Source organism: Dendropsophus ebraccatus, chromosome 14, assembly GCF_027789765.1.
Source record: "Dendropsophus ebraccatus isolate aDenEbr1 chromosome 14, aDenEbr1.pat, whole genome shotgun sequence".
In the NCBI taxonomy this organism is placed as follows: Eukaryota; Metazoa; Chordata; class Amphibia; order Anura; family Hylidae; genus Dendropsophus; species Dendropsophus ebraccatus.
In genome coordinates, this window is record NC_091467.1 from 3,838,484 (window position 1) to 3,855,168 (window position 16,685).

Here is a 16,685-nt window from a genome sequence, read left to right on the forward strand (position 1 = left end):
CTTCCTGTAATGTCAGATTGGGGTATTCTCTTATACATACATATATACTTATAATAACACTTCACCTCACAGGGACCCTGACCCAGAATGAGATGGTCTTCAAGCGTCTTCACCTGGGGACTGTGGCTTATGGAATGGACTCGATGGATGAAGTGCAGAGTCACATATTCAGCGTATACACACAGGTGCGTCCCATGATAAAAGGTCACCAAAAGGTCCACTCCATAGGGTTAGGCTCCTGTGTCCCCCCTCCTTCTCCTCTGGAAGAGTTTTCAGTCATGGGGTTCTGTGCCGGATCCTGCATTGTGTCCCTGATATAAATGTGAGGAGCTCCGTCGGACTCTTTGGTATTATATTTGGTCTCATTGGCGTCCGCTCTTGAGCCTCAGCGAAGCCCCTATGGCAGCTCCCCCCCCATGCGCCATGAGATGAAACACAGTCATTGCTGACATAAAAGGTGGCGGACAGCAGGAGATTTATGTGTGACCTGTGAGCGCTGGGCGGTATAACACGGCCGCCATCTTGGACCCCCCAATTGTTGTTGATGAGTGACTGAAGAGGCGGATCCTGCTGGGTGTAATGAGAAGCCTTTCCTCCCATCTCATTCATGGCTTCCATTACTCTTTCCATTCCGTCACCTTTTGACCTGGAAGTGAAACTTTTCTGTGCTCCTCCTGACACCAGAGGTCAAGAGATCAGGAAGCGCGGCCCCGTGTTCGCTGGGTGACCGGCCGAATGAACTAATTGTCTAATTACAGCGGCAGCGACTAAAAATAGTCCCAGAAATGTCTCAGAGAAATGTGCTGGGCAGCTCGACCATCCCCATCCTCCTCCTCATCATCCTAATTCCTTCTCATCCTCCCCTTAAACCCCATCCGCCCCATCCTCCCCTTGATCCCCATCTTCCTCCTCATCATCCCCTTGATCCCCATCCTCCTCATCATCCCCATCCTCCTCATCATCATCCCCTTGATCCCCATCCTCCTCATCTTCCCCATCCTCCCCTTGATCCCCATCCTCCTCCTCATCATCCCCTTGATCCCCATCCTCCTCATCATCATCATCATCCCCTTGATCCCCATCCTCCTCATCTTCCCCATCCTCCCCTTGATCCCCATCTTCCTCATCATCCTCCCCTTGATCCCCATCCTCCCCATCCTCCTCATCATCCCCTTGATCCCCATCCTCCTCATCATCCCCATCCTCCTCATCATCCCCTTGATCCCCATCCTCCTCATCATCCCCATCCTCCTCCTCATCATCCCCTTGATCCCCATCCTCCTCATCATCCCCATCCTCCTCCTCATCATCCCCTTGATCCCCATCCTCCTCATCATCCCCATCCTCCCCTTGATCCCCATCTTCCTCATCATCCTCCCCTTGATGCCCATCCTCCCCTTGATCCCCATCTGCTTTCCATTTCCATACAGGACTGCCCGGCTGCGGGGTCGCCCCCCTCACACAATGTGTTTCTAATGCAGCCGATAACCTGACAGCTTTATGATGCGGCTCCTGCCGCCACCAGGGAGGTGATCGCTCCATAGTCCTGGGAAGTCTATGAATATCCTCTCCATGGTTTATAGGGGGGGCTGGGGGTGATGGGGGTAAAGTGCACCCAGTGCGTCATCTACATAGTCACCGGGTCTGCGAGGATTCTACCAGGGAGGCGTTATCGTATATAAGCTCGTATATCCCATCAGAGCGCCCCCTACAGGGAGGGTGTGTGGCCCTTGTGTGATGGAGAAAGCCCTGTGCAGGTGAGCGCACAATCTAAGGGGAACAGGGCAAAATGTGTTGAAGAGGTGCTCCAGCGAAAATCTTCATTTTTTTTTCTTAAATAAACTGGTTTTGGAAAGTTATACAGATTTGTAATTTACTTTTCTTAAAAAATCTCCAGTCTTCCAGTACTTATCAGGTGCTGGGGGGGTTGAGGTGACCCCTTTAAGGGCGTTTTCTAGGTGTAAAAAATAATATATGGCTCTGGGTGATGTTAAAAGAAAAAAGTATATACCTACCACCATATGACTCCACTGTGTTACAGAAACAGCGCCACCCATGTGCAAAGGTTGTGTGAAGTACTGCAGCTCAGAGCTGCTCACATAACTGGAGCTATAGTGATAGATGTAATACCTAATAATAATAATATTAATAAATAATACTAGCTATAGTACCCTATAATAATAGATATCATACCTAATAATAATAATAATAATACTAGCTATAGTACCCTATAATAATAGATATCATACCTAATAATAATAATAATAAATAATACTAGCTATAGTACCCTATAATAATAGATATCATACCTAATAATAATAATAATAATACTAGCTATAGTACCCTATAATAATAGATATCATACCTAATAATAATAATAAATAATACTAGCTATAGTACCCTATAATAATAGATATCATACCTAATAATAATAATAATAAATAATACTAGCTATAGTACCCTATAATAATAGATATCATACCTAATAATAATAATACTAGCTATAGTACCCTATAATAATAGATATCATACCTAATAATAAAAGCTATAATACCCCACAAACAAGTAGGACACTGTCACTGTAAGAAAGCAGCCATGTTTATACTACCCCGGAGGATCCCTTTAAGTGTCACCCTTGGGCTTTGGACGATGTTCTGGTGTTCGCCCCCAGGATCCGGCCATGTTCTATCTCATCTCTTCCTCTCCTTCCAGCCGTCCCATGATCCTCCAGCGCAGAAGGGCACCACCACCAAAGTGAGGAAGACGATGAGCAGCCGGGTGTATGAAGCCGTAAAGGGGATCGCCCTCTGCCACAACGTCACCCCATCCTACGAGTCCAACGGTGTGACGGACCAGGCCGAGGCAGAGCGACAATTCGAGGATTCCTGCCGGGTTTACCAGGCGTCCAGCCCCGATGAGGTAACGTCACATAAATTCCCATGTAGCCACTGAACGGGGGGGGGGGGGGTCCCAATGTTATAGCTAATGCTTTCATGGGATAGCCCATTATTCCTCCAAGTGATGATGAGGAGACATTTTGTGTAATATGACGCCCTTACTGTGAGAAGAATTTTTTTAAGGGGTACTCCGAAGGGAAAAAATGTCTTCTGGTCCACTTGGGGGTGTATTCTCTCCAGTCTTCCAGTACTTATCATCTGCTGTATGTCCTGCAGGAAGTGGTGTATTCTCTCCAGTCTGACACAGTGCTCTCTGCTGCCACCTCTGTCCATGTCAGGAACTGTCTAGAGCAGCAGCAAATCCCCATAGAAAACCTCTCCTGCTCTGGACAGTTCCTGACATGGACAGAGGTGGCAGCAGAGAGCACTGTGTCAGACTGGAGAGAATACACCACTTCCTGCAGGACATACATCTGCTGAATTGAAATGTATATCTGCTGGTTCTGGGGGTCTCCTGTATTCCCTTCCCTCAGTATATATCTGCTGGTTCTGGGGGGGTCTCCTGTATTCCCTTCCCTCAGTATATATCTGCTGGTTCTGGGGGGGTCTCCTGTATTCCCTTCCCTCAGTATATATCTGCTGGTTCTGGGGGGGTCTCCTGTATTCCCTTCCCTCAGTATATATCTGCTGGTTCTGGGGGGGTCTCCTGTATTCCCTTCCCTCAGTATATATCTGCTGGTTCTGGGGGGGTCTCCTGTATTCCCTTCCCTCAGTATATATCTGCTGGTTCTGGGGGGTCTCCTGTATCCCCCTCCAGCTCAGTATATATCTGCTGGTTCTGGGGGTCTCCTGTATTCCCTTCCCTCAGTATATATCTGCTGATTCTGGGGGTCTCCTGTATCCCCTCCCCTCCAGCTCAGTATATATCTGCTGGTTCTGGGGGGTCTCCTGTATTCCCTTCCCTCAGTATATATCTGCTGGTTCTGGGGGTCTCCTGTATTCCCTTCCCTCAGTATATATCTGCTGGTTCTGGGGGGGTCTCCTGTATTCCCTTCCCTCAGTATATATCTGCTGGTTCTGGGGGGGTCTCCTGTATTCCCTTCCCTCAGTATATATCTGCTGGTTCTGGGGGGTCTCCTGTATCCCCCTCCAGCTCAGTATATATCTGCTGATTCTGGGGGTCTCCTGTATCCCCTCCCCTCCAGCTTAGTATATATCTGCTGATTCTGGGGGTCTCCTGTATCCCCTCCCCTCCAGCTCAGTATATATCTGCTGGTTCTGGGGGTCTCCTCCTGTGGATCTAGGGGGGCTCACCAGCACTTGTCTATTACCATATCCAGGAAGGTGAGATCTGAATTCACTAAGAAATTGTTTATTCTGTCTCTTCTTACCCCAAATCTTTACCACTTGGCAGAAGAATAATTTCCTGAGACAGACGGCAGGATTTCCTAAATTTGTTTCCTCTGAGAAGCCCCTGTCCTGAGCGATCTGTTACAGCCCCCCGGGCAGAGGCGTCCGCTGCTACAGTAAGCGGATACAAGGAGATGGCAGATAAGGGCTCCGCAGCGCCCGCTCCTCCAGCCGCCCTGTTATTCCCCCCCAGGACTCTGTCACTCAGGGACCCCATGTGAGCCGGAATTACCCCACCTCATTATTATTACCCTCTCTGTGGATATTAATGGCCCATATACCGAAAGGCAATGGATTCCTGGAGATCCCTGATAGATTTGATGCTCAGTCCTCATCCAGAACCTGTCCTGATCAGATATCATCCACAGCTGAGGGTCCGTTACAGTGGTATTTAGTATAGAGAACTCCCTGGATTCCTGCCTGATAACCTACAACTATGAGGACAGGGAGGACATGTTGCTGCAGTTTAGTTCACAGTGGATTGTCCAGATTAAATGCAATTGTAACAAACCCTCAGCTGTGAGATGAAGTCCTCCAAAAGAGGAGGGGGGTGGGGGTGGGGGGGGAGAAGCATCCGGTCTCCTCTCTGCTCTTCCTGCAGCGTTGTAGTTTTCTCTCTGCTCCTGTGCAGCAGACCTGGTCTCCTCTCTGCTCCTGTGCAGCAGCGCCCACCGTCCAGTCTCCTCTGTGTTCTGGCTGCAGCATCGTCCAGTCCCCTCTCTGCTCCTGTGCAGCAGCGCCCGATCTCCTCTGTCCTCCTGTGCAGCAGCGCCCGGTCTGCTCTCTGCTCCTGTGCAGCAGCGCCCGATCTCCTCTGCCCTCCTGTGCAGCAGTGTCCGGTCTCCTCTCTGCTCTGGCTGCAGCCTCGTCTGGTCTCCTCTCTGCTCCTGTGCAGCAGTGTCCGGTCTCCTCTCTGCTCCTGTGCAGCAGTGTCCGGTCTCCTCTCTGCTCCTGTGCAGCAGTGTCCGGTCTCCTCTCTGCTCCTGTGCAGCAGTGTCCGGTCTCCTCTCTGCTCCTGTGCAGCAGTGTCCGGTCTCCTCTCTGCTCCTGTGCAGCAGTGTCCGGTCTCCTCTCTGCTCCTGTGCAGCAGTGTCCGGTCTCCTCTCTGCTCCTGTGCAGCAGTGTCCGGTCTCCTCTCTGCTCCTGTGCAGCAGTGTCCGTTCTCCTCTCTGCTCCTGTGTAGCAGTGTCTGGCCTCCTCTCTGCTCCCATGCAGCAGTGTCTGGCCTCCTCTCTCCTCTCTGCTCCTGTGCAGCAGTGTCCGGTCTCCTCTCTGCTCCTGTGCAGCAGTGTCCGGTCTCCTCTCTGCTCCTGTGTAGCAGTGTCTGGTCTCCTCTCTGCTCCCATGCAGCAGTGTCTGGTCTCCTCTCTGCTCCTGTGTAGCAGTGTCTGGTCTCCTCTCTGCTCCTGTGCAGCAGTGTCCGATCTCCTCTCTACTCCCGTGCAGCAATGTCTTGTCTCCTCTCTGCTCCTGTGCAGCAGTGTCTGGTCTCCTCTCTGTTCCTGTGCAGCAGTGTCCGATCTCCTCTCTGCTCCCGTGCAGCAATGTCTTGTCTCCTCACTGCTCCTGTGCAGCAGCATCCGGTCTCCTCTCTGCTCCTGTGTAGCAATGTCTTGTCTCCTCTCTGCTCCCGTGCAGCAGTGTCTTGTCTCCTCTCTGCTCCCGTGCAGCAGTGTCCGGTCTCCTCTCTGCTCCTGTGCAGCAGTGTCTGGTCTCCTCACTGCTCCCGTGCAGCAGTGTCCGGTCTCCTCTCTGCTCCCGTGCAGCAGTGTCCGGTCTCCTCTCTGCTCCCGTGCAGCAGTGTCTGCTCTCCTCTCTGCTCCCGTGCAGCAGTGTCTGCTCTCCTCTCTGTTCCTGTGCAGCAGCGTACGGTCTCTGCTCTGGCTGCAGAGGCGTCCCATTCCGGACAGTGGTCAGTGAGCCAGCAGGTCCTGCTCATCCCAGAAGCAGAAAGATCAGGGAACCCATGTAGCAGATGAGGGACTGCGGGGACATGGTGGGGCTGGGTATGGTTTGGATTTTTTTATTTTATCCAAAATCCCTCGCAGCAGCATCTCAAGTAATCCTCATCATCTCTTTAGTTGAGAGAACCTTTTAAGGGTGCCTTCACACCTACCGGATCCACAGCGGATCTCACTTCTGCTAATTCAAAGCGAGAACCGCTGCGGATCCGGTACCATTCACCCCTATGATAGCACATATTCGCAGCGGGATTAACATCCCGCTGTGAATATGTGCTTTAACCCCTCGCTGTCCGCAGCCCCGCCGCCGCATTAGCCCATCCTCGGCCGCATCCCCTATCTCCGGCCGCATCCCCCCATCCCCCGCCGCATCCTGCAGCCCGCCGCCGAGAGCATAAAGTATGAAGGCACCCTAAAGGGGTTTTCCAGGATCAGTGCTCCCTCAGCTCAGTTTTGAGGGGTTGGCTACAGGTCCTGTCTATCCCATCCATGTTACTGTAAGATGACGCACAATGAGGAAAATTTACTAAGGGTCCAAATACACTTTAGACTTTTGACAGCTGTACCTGACTGTCCACCTACAGATGATGTTATAGGGGTCAGGCATAATGGAAATTCACTGCCAACCTCTTTGTTTCTGGAGGGATGAGCCACAGCCAGAGCTTAGCCCTGTGCTTACTCCCATACAGGTTCCTGTCTATGGGTAGAACAAGAGACAGTCAGGAGGAGTTACTGAAGGTGTATGTTCAGCTTAAAGTGAATGTACCATTAGGCCCGGGCTGAAGCACTGGAGGTGGGCAGGGGTTTCCCTCCACTGGGGTTGGGTCGGCCTGCCTCCAATGCTTCATCCCAGGGCCTGATGGCACATTCACTTTTAAGGGACAGTGTCATCAGAAAATGACTTATTGTATAAAGTTTTTATGTTAACCATAAAGAGTTTTTCTATCTACTGTATATGATAAAATAATCCTGATATCTTGCAGTTTTCATTCTCACCACCGGGGCTAAAACTAAGCTGAGACTTCCTGTTGTGTCTGTGGAGATAAGAGGAGGCTGCTGTAAAGTGATCTGTACAGCATTGCAGCATCATGTGACACCAGTAGATAGAGGAGACAATAGCAGCTCCCTGTGGACTGACCTCTTCACAGGTCACAGAGCGCGCTCAGTAATGTCTCACATTCATTCAGTAAAAGACAATTTAGGTGACACATTTCTTTTACAGGGGTACTCCGGCGCTGATATAAAAAAAAAAATCAATCAATCAATCATAAACATAGTTTTCCCACTTACCATCCCTCCTGAGTCTGTCTCGGTTTGGATTTCCCACATTTGCAGGTCCCTGAAGCTCCATTTGGTGTCTTTATTTTTCTTTACTTCCTGGTTTGCGCTTTCCCATGATGCACTTTGTCTCCTGTGATGTTTGACTCTTGTAGAACTGTTAGATGGCTTTTATCTTGTTCAGCCAATCAGAGCTGAGCAACCTGTCATCCGACAAAGGGAGGCTGGCTTAACAGGGCTTAGACCCGCCTTCCTCTTGATGATGTCATTGTCACAAAATGGCTCCCACAGAGCAGCCTGAGGTCACCGATCATCAGGTAAGAATGAGTTTACTTCACTTACTGGTGGGGGATTGAGGGAAAGATAGGGAAGCGGGGCAAATAGGTGATTGAAGCATATTACAAAGTTATATAAATTTTGTAATGTGTTTCAGTTACTGGGAAAAAGCTTTTTGCTGGAGTACCCCTTTAAGACTGATACGTGTCCTATGCCAGATATAAAGTGACACATAAATCTCTATCCAATGTGTAGAGTAAGTTGCACCTGCTTCTCAAGGAAATCTGGCACCTGCTGTAGGCGTTCCAGTGAGGGGTTATGGCCGGGAGAAGCGCACACTCATCATGTACTCATCTGATGCTGTGTAAGTCTATGGGGCCGTCTCGCTCACGTAGACACAAAGCTCATGTGAACATATCCTGAAAGTGAAACTAAATCTCTTCCTATCTGTGTGAGTGAACCACTCATTTACACATAACACCAGACTACTATACTCCGTCATTACACTAATCTAGGACTGGTGCAGAAAACAAAACCTGCCCAAACTTTTATCCTGTTCGTAACGCCATCACTTTGTGTAGGAATACAGCACAGTATCCCACTGTAATAACATAATAACGAAAAACAAGGGACAGCACTCCATGGTGCGGATCAGCTGGACTAAAAGGGGTGAAGGGATAGAATATGGTAACCCTCACCTGATAGAGTTGTGCTGAACAGGAGGCACAACTCTCGGAATAGCATGAAAAGCATAAACCTGCAAACTGCAGCCATTCCCGAACTCCACCAAGGGAATAATTAGGAAAACACCACCAAACTCCAACAACGGGGATCCAGGCGCAGGTCCGACTAATGGTGACCAGATGAATAATATAAAACTATAAAAGTTTATTAAAAATACCCAACGCGTTTCGGAACCGTACCGGTTCCTTTTTCAAGAGTCATATAACATTCAAACATAACATTCATGCTATATGACTCTTGAAAAAAAAATTGGTACGGTTCCGAAACGCGTTGGGTATTTTTAAAAAACTTTTATAGTTTTATGTTATTCATCAGGTCACCGATAGTTGGACCTGCGCCTGTTGTTGGAGTTTGGTGGTGTTTTCCTAAACATAATAACGAGTCGTCTTATTGTAAGAATATGCAAGAGAAGAGCCCGTGGAGCCTCATTGAAGAGTCTCAAAACCCAGGACTAGCCAGATATCCCTCCGGGAAGGACCCAGCCAAGGGGCGGCCCCTGTAGGGAAACCACCAAATCCACCATATTAAGTGGCCCTATAAGTCAATGTAATGACAAGGGATAAACCAAGGCTAGGTAATGTCAGTGTTGTCTGCAGCAGAGCGACACATGAGCGCCCTCTAGTGTCTGATTGGTGGACTGCAGTAGGTTCAGTCCTGCTCTCTGGGGGTTGAGTGTCAGCCATCATTAACGTTACTGTGGCTGATCAGTTTGGAGGGGGAATAGGTAGAAGTTTTGGGCCGGGGCCACACGGCAGATCTGACTGCACAGCGGCAGCGGCTTTGAGATGAGGCTAATGATTAATCTGGGAAGGGGGAGGGAACGCTAAGAATGAGGTGAGAAATTTATTAGGACATGGGAAGTGTTTCCTGGATTTCTCTGAAGGTATTTAGGCGGCACATGTGGCATTAATTGGCGTTCTTTATCCTGTATAAACATCTGCATTGTTTTCAGGCTCAGGAAGGAAGTGGAGACGTAGAAACCATTGTCCCATTGCACGCCCTCCGTTTAATCCAAAGGAATTATTTTGACCTGGCATTAAAAGAATATGGTGGGGGAGGGGGCGCTACGATAAATCTTACTGACACTAATGGGAAGGTTATGGAGTGAATATCGACATGGGATCCGGACTGCGACTATTTTCACTAAACGTGTTATTTTACAGGAGCAGATGGTAAACGCCAGAGTCCCGTCCACTTATCCCCTGATCCTAGGATTTGGAGGTGAATACCCCTTTAAGGCCGCCATAAATATGGGATAGCTATGGCCACCATACACACAGTCGGCCGTTCTCACACAGTCAGCAGGGTCAGATGACTTTGGTGTATTTTTCCCTGTTATATACATATTCCTATTATAAGGCTGAAACGTTAAATAATCCCATCAAATGAAAAAAAATTGCTGCCATCTCTGTACAGCAGCTGTTTCTGCTCAGGAACAGTCGGTCATTGTTGCCTTCATAACCTCTCATAAAGCTGCATTGTCTCCTGCAGTGTATCACCTTGCTGACTCCATGGTTGTGACCTTTCACCTTTCCTGCTCATAGGTGGCCCTGGTACAATGGACTGAGAGTGTGGGGCTGACGCTGGTTGGAAGAGACCAATCTTCAATGCAGCTGAGGACACCTGGTGGCCAAATCATGAACTTCACCATTCTGCAGATCTTCCCCTTTACCTATGAAAGCAAAAGGATGGGCGTCATAGTGCGGGTAAGTCTCTGGGGCGTCATAGTGCGGGTAAGTCTCTGGGGCGTCATAGTGCGGGTAAGTCTCTGGGGGGTCATAGTGCGGGTAAGTCTCTGGGGAGTCATAGTGCGGGTAAGTCTCTGGGGCGTCATAGTGCGGGTAAGTCTCTGGGGAGTCATAGTGCGGGTAAGTCTCTGGGGGGTCATAGTGCGGGTAAGTCTCTGGGGCGTCATAGTGCGGGTAAGTCTCTGGGGAGTCATAGTGCGGGTAAGTCTCTGGGGGGTCATAGTGCGGGTAAGTCTCTGGGGGTCATAGTGCGGCTAAGTCTCTGGGGAGTCATAGTGCGGGTAAGTCTCTGGGGAGTCATAGTGCGGGTAAGTCTCTGGGGCGTCATAGTGCGGGTAAGTCTTTGGGGCGTCATAGTGTGGGTAAGTCTCTGGGGGGTCATAGTGCGGGTAAGTCTCTGGGGCGTCATAGTGCGGGTAAGTCTTTGGGGCGTCATAGTGCGGGTAAGTCTCTGGGGGGTCATAGTGCGGCTAAGTCTCTGGGGGGTCATAGTGCGGGTAAGTCTCTGGGGCGTCATAGTGCGGGTAAGTCTCTGGGGGGGTCATAGTGCGGGTAAGTCTCTGGGGAGTCATAGTGCGGGTAAGTCTCTGGGGAGTCATAGTGCGGGTAAGTCTCTGGGGAGTCATAGTGCGGCTAAGTCTGGGGGGTCATAGTGCGGCTAAGTCTCTGGGGCGTCATAGTGCGGCTAAGTCTCTGGGGCGTCATAGTGCGGCTAAGTCTCTGGGGGGTCATAGTGCGGCTAAGTCTCTGGGGGGTCATAGTGCGGCTAAGTCTCTGGGGGGTCATAGTGCGGGTAAGTCTCTGGGGGGTCATAGTGCGGCTAAGTCTCTGGGGGGTCATAGTGCGGCTAAGTCTCTGGGGGGTCATAGTGCGGCTAAGTCTCTGGGGGGTCATAGTGCGGGTAAGTCTCTGGGGGGTCATAGTGCGGCTAAGTCTCTGGGGGGTCATAGTGCGGCTAAGTCTCTGGGGGGTCATAGTGCGGGTAAGTCTCTGGGGGGTCATAGTGCGGCTAAGTCTCTGGGGGGTCATAGTGCGGGTAAGTCTCTGGGGGGTCATAGTGCGGGTAAGTCTCTGGGGGGTCATAGTGCGGGTAAGTCTCTGGGGGGTCATAGTGCGGCTAAGTCTCTGGGGGGTCATAGTGCGGCTAAGTCTCTGGGGGGTCATAGTGCGGGTAAGTCTCTGGGGGGTCATAGTGCGGCTAAGGGCACTATTACACGGGACGATTATCGTGTGAAAAATCGTTATATTCGAATCTAAACAATAATCGTTCTGTGCAGTTGCAGGCAACGATTAGAAAATCGTTCGTATGTCGTTGATTGTTGATTTAGATCTGAACCTAAAATTATGGTTAATCGTTTGCTAATCGTTCTTCATAATTGCACATTCGTTCGCACAAGTTCCGCGTTCTTTCACTAATCGTTCAGTGTAATTGCGCATTGTTCATTGTTTTGCTGGGATCAGAAGGAGTAAACGATCATAGTAACAATCACAATAACGATTGTAACTAACGACTATCGTTCTGTGTAATATGGTGAACGATTTCAGGTTAACGATAAACAATCTCATTTGTGATCATTTATCGTTAGTCGTTGAAAAATCGCTCAGTGTAATAGGACCCTAAGTCTCTGGGGGGTCATAGTGCAGCAAAGTCTCTGGGGGGTCATAGTGCGGCTGAGTCTCTGGGGGGTCATAATGCAGGTAAGTCGCTGGGGGTCACAGTGCGGGGTCTTATTGTTCCCTTGTACTCACCCAGCAGCAGAAACTACTGGCACAGAATGTAATCGCTGGGCACTGGCTGTAATCCTACCAGATCTCCTGCAGCTTTATATAGCAAGGGTGAAACCTGCAGGAACAGCTGCATGCTGGGATAAAACCTGCAGGAACAGCTGCATACTGGGATAAAACCTGCAGGAACAGCTGCATGCTGGGATAAAACCTGCAGGAACAGCTGCATACTGGGATAAAACCTGCAGGAACAGCTGCATGCTGGGATAAAACCTGCAGGAACAGTTGCATGCTGGGATAAAACCTGCAGGAACAGCTGCATGCTGGGATAAAACCTGCAGGAACAGTTGCATGCTGGGATAAAACCTGCAGGAACAGCTGCATGCTGGGATAAAACCTGCAGGAACAGTTGCATGCTGGGATAAAACCTGCAGGAACAGCTGCATACTGGGGTAAAACCAGCAGGAACAGCTGCGTGCTAGGAATGCTTACAGATACAGGGCCAGGGTGCTGATGGCAGCCCTGGTGGTCAGGCTAAGGGGGGGCTCACATGAATGTGGGGTGCTGTGTGCTACAGATGGCAGCCAGCGGCCTTTCATTCTATCACTCCTATTGCAGTGTGCTAGAGGGTTAACAGGATCGCGGTCTCAGCTCAGTACTAAACTGGTGACTGTGGCCCTCTAGTGGTCAATCCCTATAGTGCAATTTAAATATATCCAGCGCTACAAAAACATGGCTACTTTTCCCCCTACTGTTGTCTCCAGTTCAGGTGTGGTTTGCAATTAAGCTGAGTGCTCATTCTGCCATCAGTTATTAAAGGTGTATGGGGACCTTAAAGGGGTACTCTGGTAGGTAGTGGGTATTATCTCTAGTCTCCCAGTACTTATCAGCTGCTGTATGTGCTGCAGAAAGTGGTGTATTCTCTTCAGTCTGACACAGCGCTATCTGCTGCCACCTCTGTCCATGTCAGGAACTGTCCAGAGTAGCAGCAAATCCCCATAGAAAACCTCTCTTGCTCTGGACAGTTCCTGACATGGACAGAGGTGGCAGCATTGAGCACTGTGTCAGACTGGAGATAATACACCACTTCCTGCAGGACATACAGCAGCTGATAAGTACTGGAAGACTTGTAATTTACTTCTATTTAAAAATCTCCAATTTCTATAACTTTCTGAAACCAGCTGGAGTCCCCCTTTGTCTGGACAGAACAAGGCCAATTGGTCCACCAGGCCCTTTGAGAGTACCTGATGTCCTGGCTGCTGAGACAAGACTCTGGATCAGGAGGGCATTTGAGGGGGAGGCTACTGAGGGGTCCTCTGGCCTATTATTGGGGGGCCGTGCCCGGGCTCTCCATGGCGCAAGGACTGTCATCCACCGTAAACATGAGAAAGTCCTAACCTGCCCCTGAACCAGGGTGCAGGAAGTGAGTCAGGCGGCTGTGCTGACACGCTGTTTGTGTTGGAGCAGGCGCGGAGGCAGCGGAGCGCAGGAAGCTCTGCACCATTTCCTCCATACACGTCACCGCACACCTCCAATAACACCCCCCCCCCCCCCCCTTATCAACAGCGCAGCCGCAATCACACCGACTCTGCTAGCTCACCGCTCAGGAATGAGGGGGCATTTACCATGATGTGGGGCAGGGCTGTCCTGGTTACTGTCTGTACACATCATGGGCACCAGGAACACAAGATTCTCTATTAGAGGATTGTTCTGCCCTTGTTATTACACTACTGGGTGTTAAAGGGGAACTCTGGTGTCAGAAAGTTATATAGATTTGTAATTTATTTCTATTTTAAAATCTGCAGTTTTCCAGTACTTATCAGCTGCTGTATGTCCTGCAGAAAGTGGTGTATTCTCTCCAGTGTGACACAGTGCTCTCTGCTGCCACTTCTATGGGGATTTGCTGCTGCTCTGGACAGTTCCTGACATGGACAGAGGTGGCAGCAGAGAGCACTGTGTCAGACTGGAAAGAATACACCACTTCCTGCAGGACATACAGCAGCTGATGAGTACTGGAAGACTGGAGGTTTTTAAATAGAAATAAATTACAAATCTCTTTAACTTTCTGACACCAGTTATGGCTGGTTTTAGCAGTGTGTAACCGGTTGCTTTTGATAATAGTCTGAGAAGGCCATAACCACACAGATTTATAGAAGAATAAGAGATTTATTACAGAAAACAATACTTAGCTGCAGTTACAGATGGTACAGATGCATGGTTGTTCCTTCCACAATGAAACGGGGAGCCCCATTGTATATTATGGACTAATATACACCCATTTTGCTCGATGACAGGGTGCTGGGCACCTTCCATCCATGGTCCCAGCTGAGGCTGACTAGAAGCTACATACCCCCGATCTTTATAGTAAGTTTGGGTGGGGGGTGATGTGCTTCCAGAAATGTCTATGTAGACCACTGATGACCATGAATGGAAGTTTCCCAGGCTTTGTACATGTTTATCAAGCAAAATGTGGTTGTTCAATTTCAGCTACATGCATTTGGGCAATAACAACAACTGTGTCCTCCAATGTTGACACTACTGGGGAGGTTTATGGCCGAACAGTTGACATAACAATACCTATTCCCATGCACATAGCTAAATACAAACCAATCCCACTTACACAGCCAGCTAAGATAGATAGATAGATACATAGATACAAATAAGACATGAAAACACTACATTCCTTCCTATCACATGAATAAGACACTTTAACAATCTGAAATAAACCCATCCGGTTACACTCCACCCCTTGTCTTATTGATGTGATTTAAGGAAGTTACAAAACATTATTTGTGATGTCATAGAAATATTCTTCCACCAACATTGAAACATTTAATTGTTCACTTACTATTCTCCCTTCATTTTATACCTCACCTCCTGTTTCTAAACCTTTGTGTAATACACTAAACTTGAGACCATGACAAGTACATATCAGTAATGACATTTCCCACCCCTTGGTCCATAATGAACATGAGGTTGCTGTAGGACAATATTTCACTATTTCTTATTTGTCTATCACAGAAATTACCTTGGCACTGACTGGGCTAAAAACCAAAACTGGAAAAGACTGGTGTGCTGGATTATCAGTCATAGCAATGAAAAAATGTCTCTTTAGTTCGTAAATGTCTCTCTTTATAGATGTCTTTGCAAGTTGATTGGTCTGTCTCAGTCCTTCCCCCTCCTCTCTCTCAGGTCAGGGGGGTTGCAGATATGGCTGGAGGTGCAGACTCTAGAGCCCCTTTCTGTGGCAGTGCTGTGCCTGGTGAGGGTCATTTTTCTCCATCATCTTGGCACCTCGGCAGACAGTCATCTCAGGTTGTCGCCTCTTCAGGCTCATCTGCACTTTGCACTTTGCTGAAGATGGAGTTAGAGACAGACCATAGCAGAAAAACATTCAAGCTGTATGGGGTGGGCTCAGCAACTCAGTCTCAGTCACACAAGAGCAGAATATCATGACTTGCAGCGTCCTTGATGGCTCTTGTATCTCTTTATGGTGTTTGTTCTTCACCACCCCTTCATTAAATGAATGAAACAACAGTAACAAATGTCACACTCTAATTTTGTCAATCCAACACCTTCTTGTAGTAACATTGCCCAGTCAGCACCTGAGGATCTCTGTTATAGAACAAACAAGGTAAACACATAATATTGTCCTCCTATATGTCTCTAGTCATTCTACCCTTATTGCTAAATACTCTAAGGTTCTCAGGTATCTCATCAATATCATGTACATATTTCTGTTATAGCAAGAGGGAGTATAAAACATGTCAACTTTCCTTTACCATCTGTAAAATTTGATAAAATTTAGTACATCACATTTTAGATCGTATCATGTATAAATTTTCACAATGCAGGCAGGTTACTTTTACATTTTATCTGTCATATAACCCCAACATACGACTCATAGAACTATACATCAGTCTGAGCCATCCATCCATACAGGTAATACAACTATACATACAGCTCATAGAATGATCTAAATAGATCACTCTATTGCTTTCAGCTGAGTTCAAAATCGCTGCGCAAACGTTTAGATACATATAACATACGGCAGTACAGACAAACAATAGACATACATGGGCCCATTCACAACAGTCTCACAGGAAGCGCAAAAGTCACTTCCAAAAAAAACAAAAGAGTTCTTATCAACTCTAACTGGAGCTCCAAACAAAAACCAAAAACCTAAATGCGCATTTTTATTCAGTCTGGTGTCTCACTGAACTACAATCCCCAGTATACCCAAAAAACACATGTGGGTAGTACTACAAAAAAAAGAACATTAAGTTTTACTCTGGCCAGGACTCAACAGGTGATATCAAACCTGGCTTCTCTGCTAGGACGGCCACTTACTCTGCAAACAAACAAATCATTAGTTGTAATTAGGGGAAGAAATACATTAGCAGGGGGTGTCTCTTCACTTCTGTTCTTCTCTCAACAGCTGCAGAATACAAAACAATAAGGAAAACACAACATGTACACAATACAAAAGTACTGACATTTGGCCAATTTGTTACCACGTGGATTTAAATTAATGTTAAAGGATATCCATTACATCACAGGTTATACACATACTATATATAGCAATACTCCAAGAACCTGCAGATAAAACACAGACATATTAGTTATATCATAGATTAAATAATCCC

The 16,685-nt window shown here is 48.1% G+C and overlaps 1 protein-coding gene across 1 annotated transcript in view; it reads left to right on the forward strand.

Moving 5' to 3' along the window:
* ATP9A (ATPase phospholipid transporting 9A (putative)) overlaps nt 1-16,685 on the forward strand; it is a 99,901-nt gene that overhangs the window by 55,596 nt on the left and 27,620 nt on the right. The window contains exons 13-15 of the mRNA XM_069953591.1: nt 73-185; nt 2,713-2,919; nt 10,111-10,272. Of these exons, the coding sequence (XP_069809692.1) occupies nt 73-185; nt 2,713-2,919; nt 10,111-10,272 (482 nt within the window). The remainder of the gene's footprint in view (nt 1-72; nt 186-2,712; nt 2,920-10,110; nt 10,273-16,685) is intronic.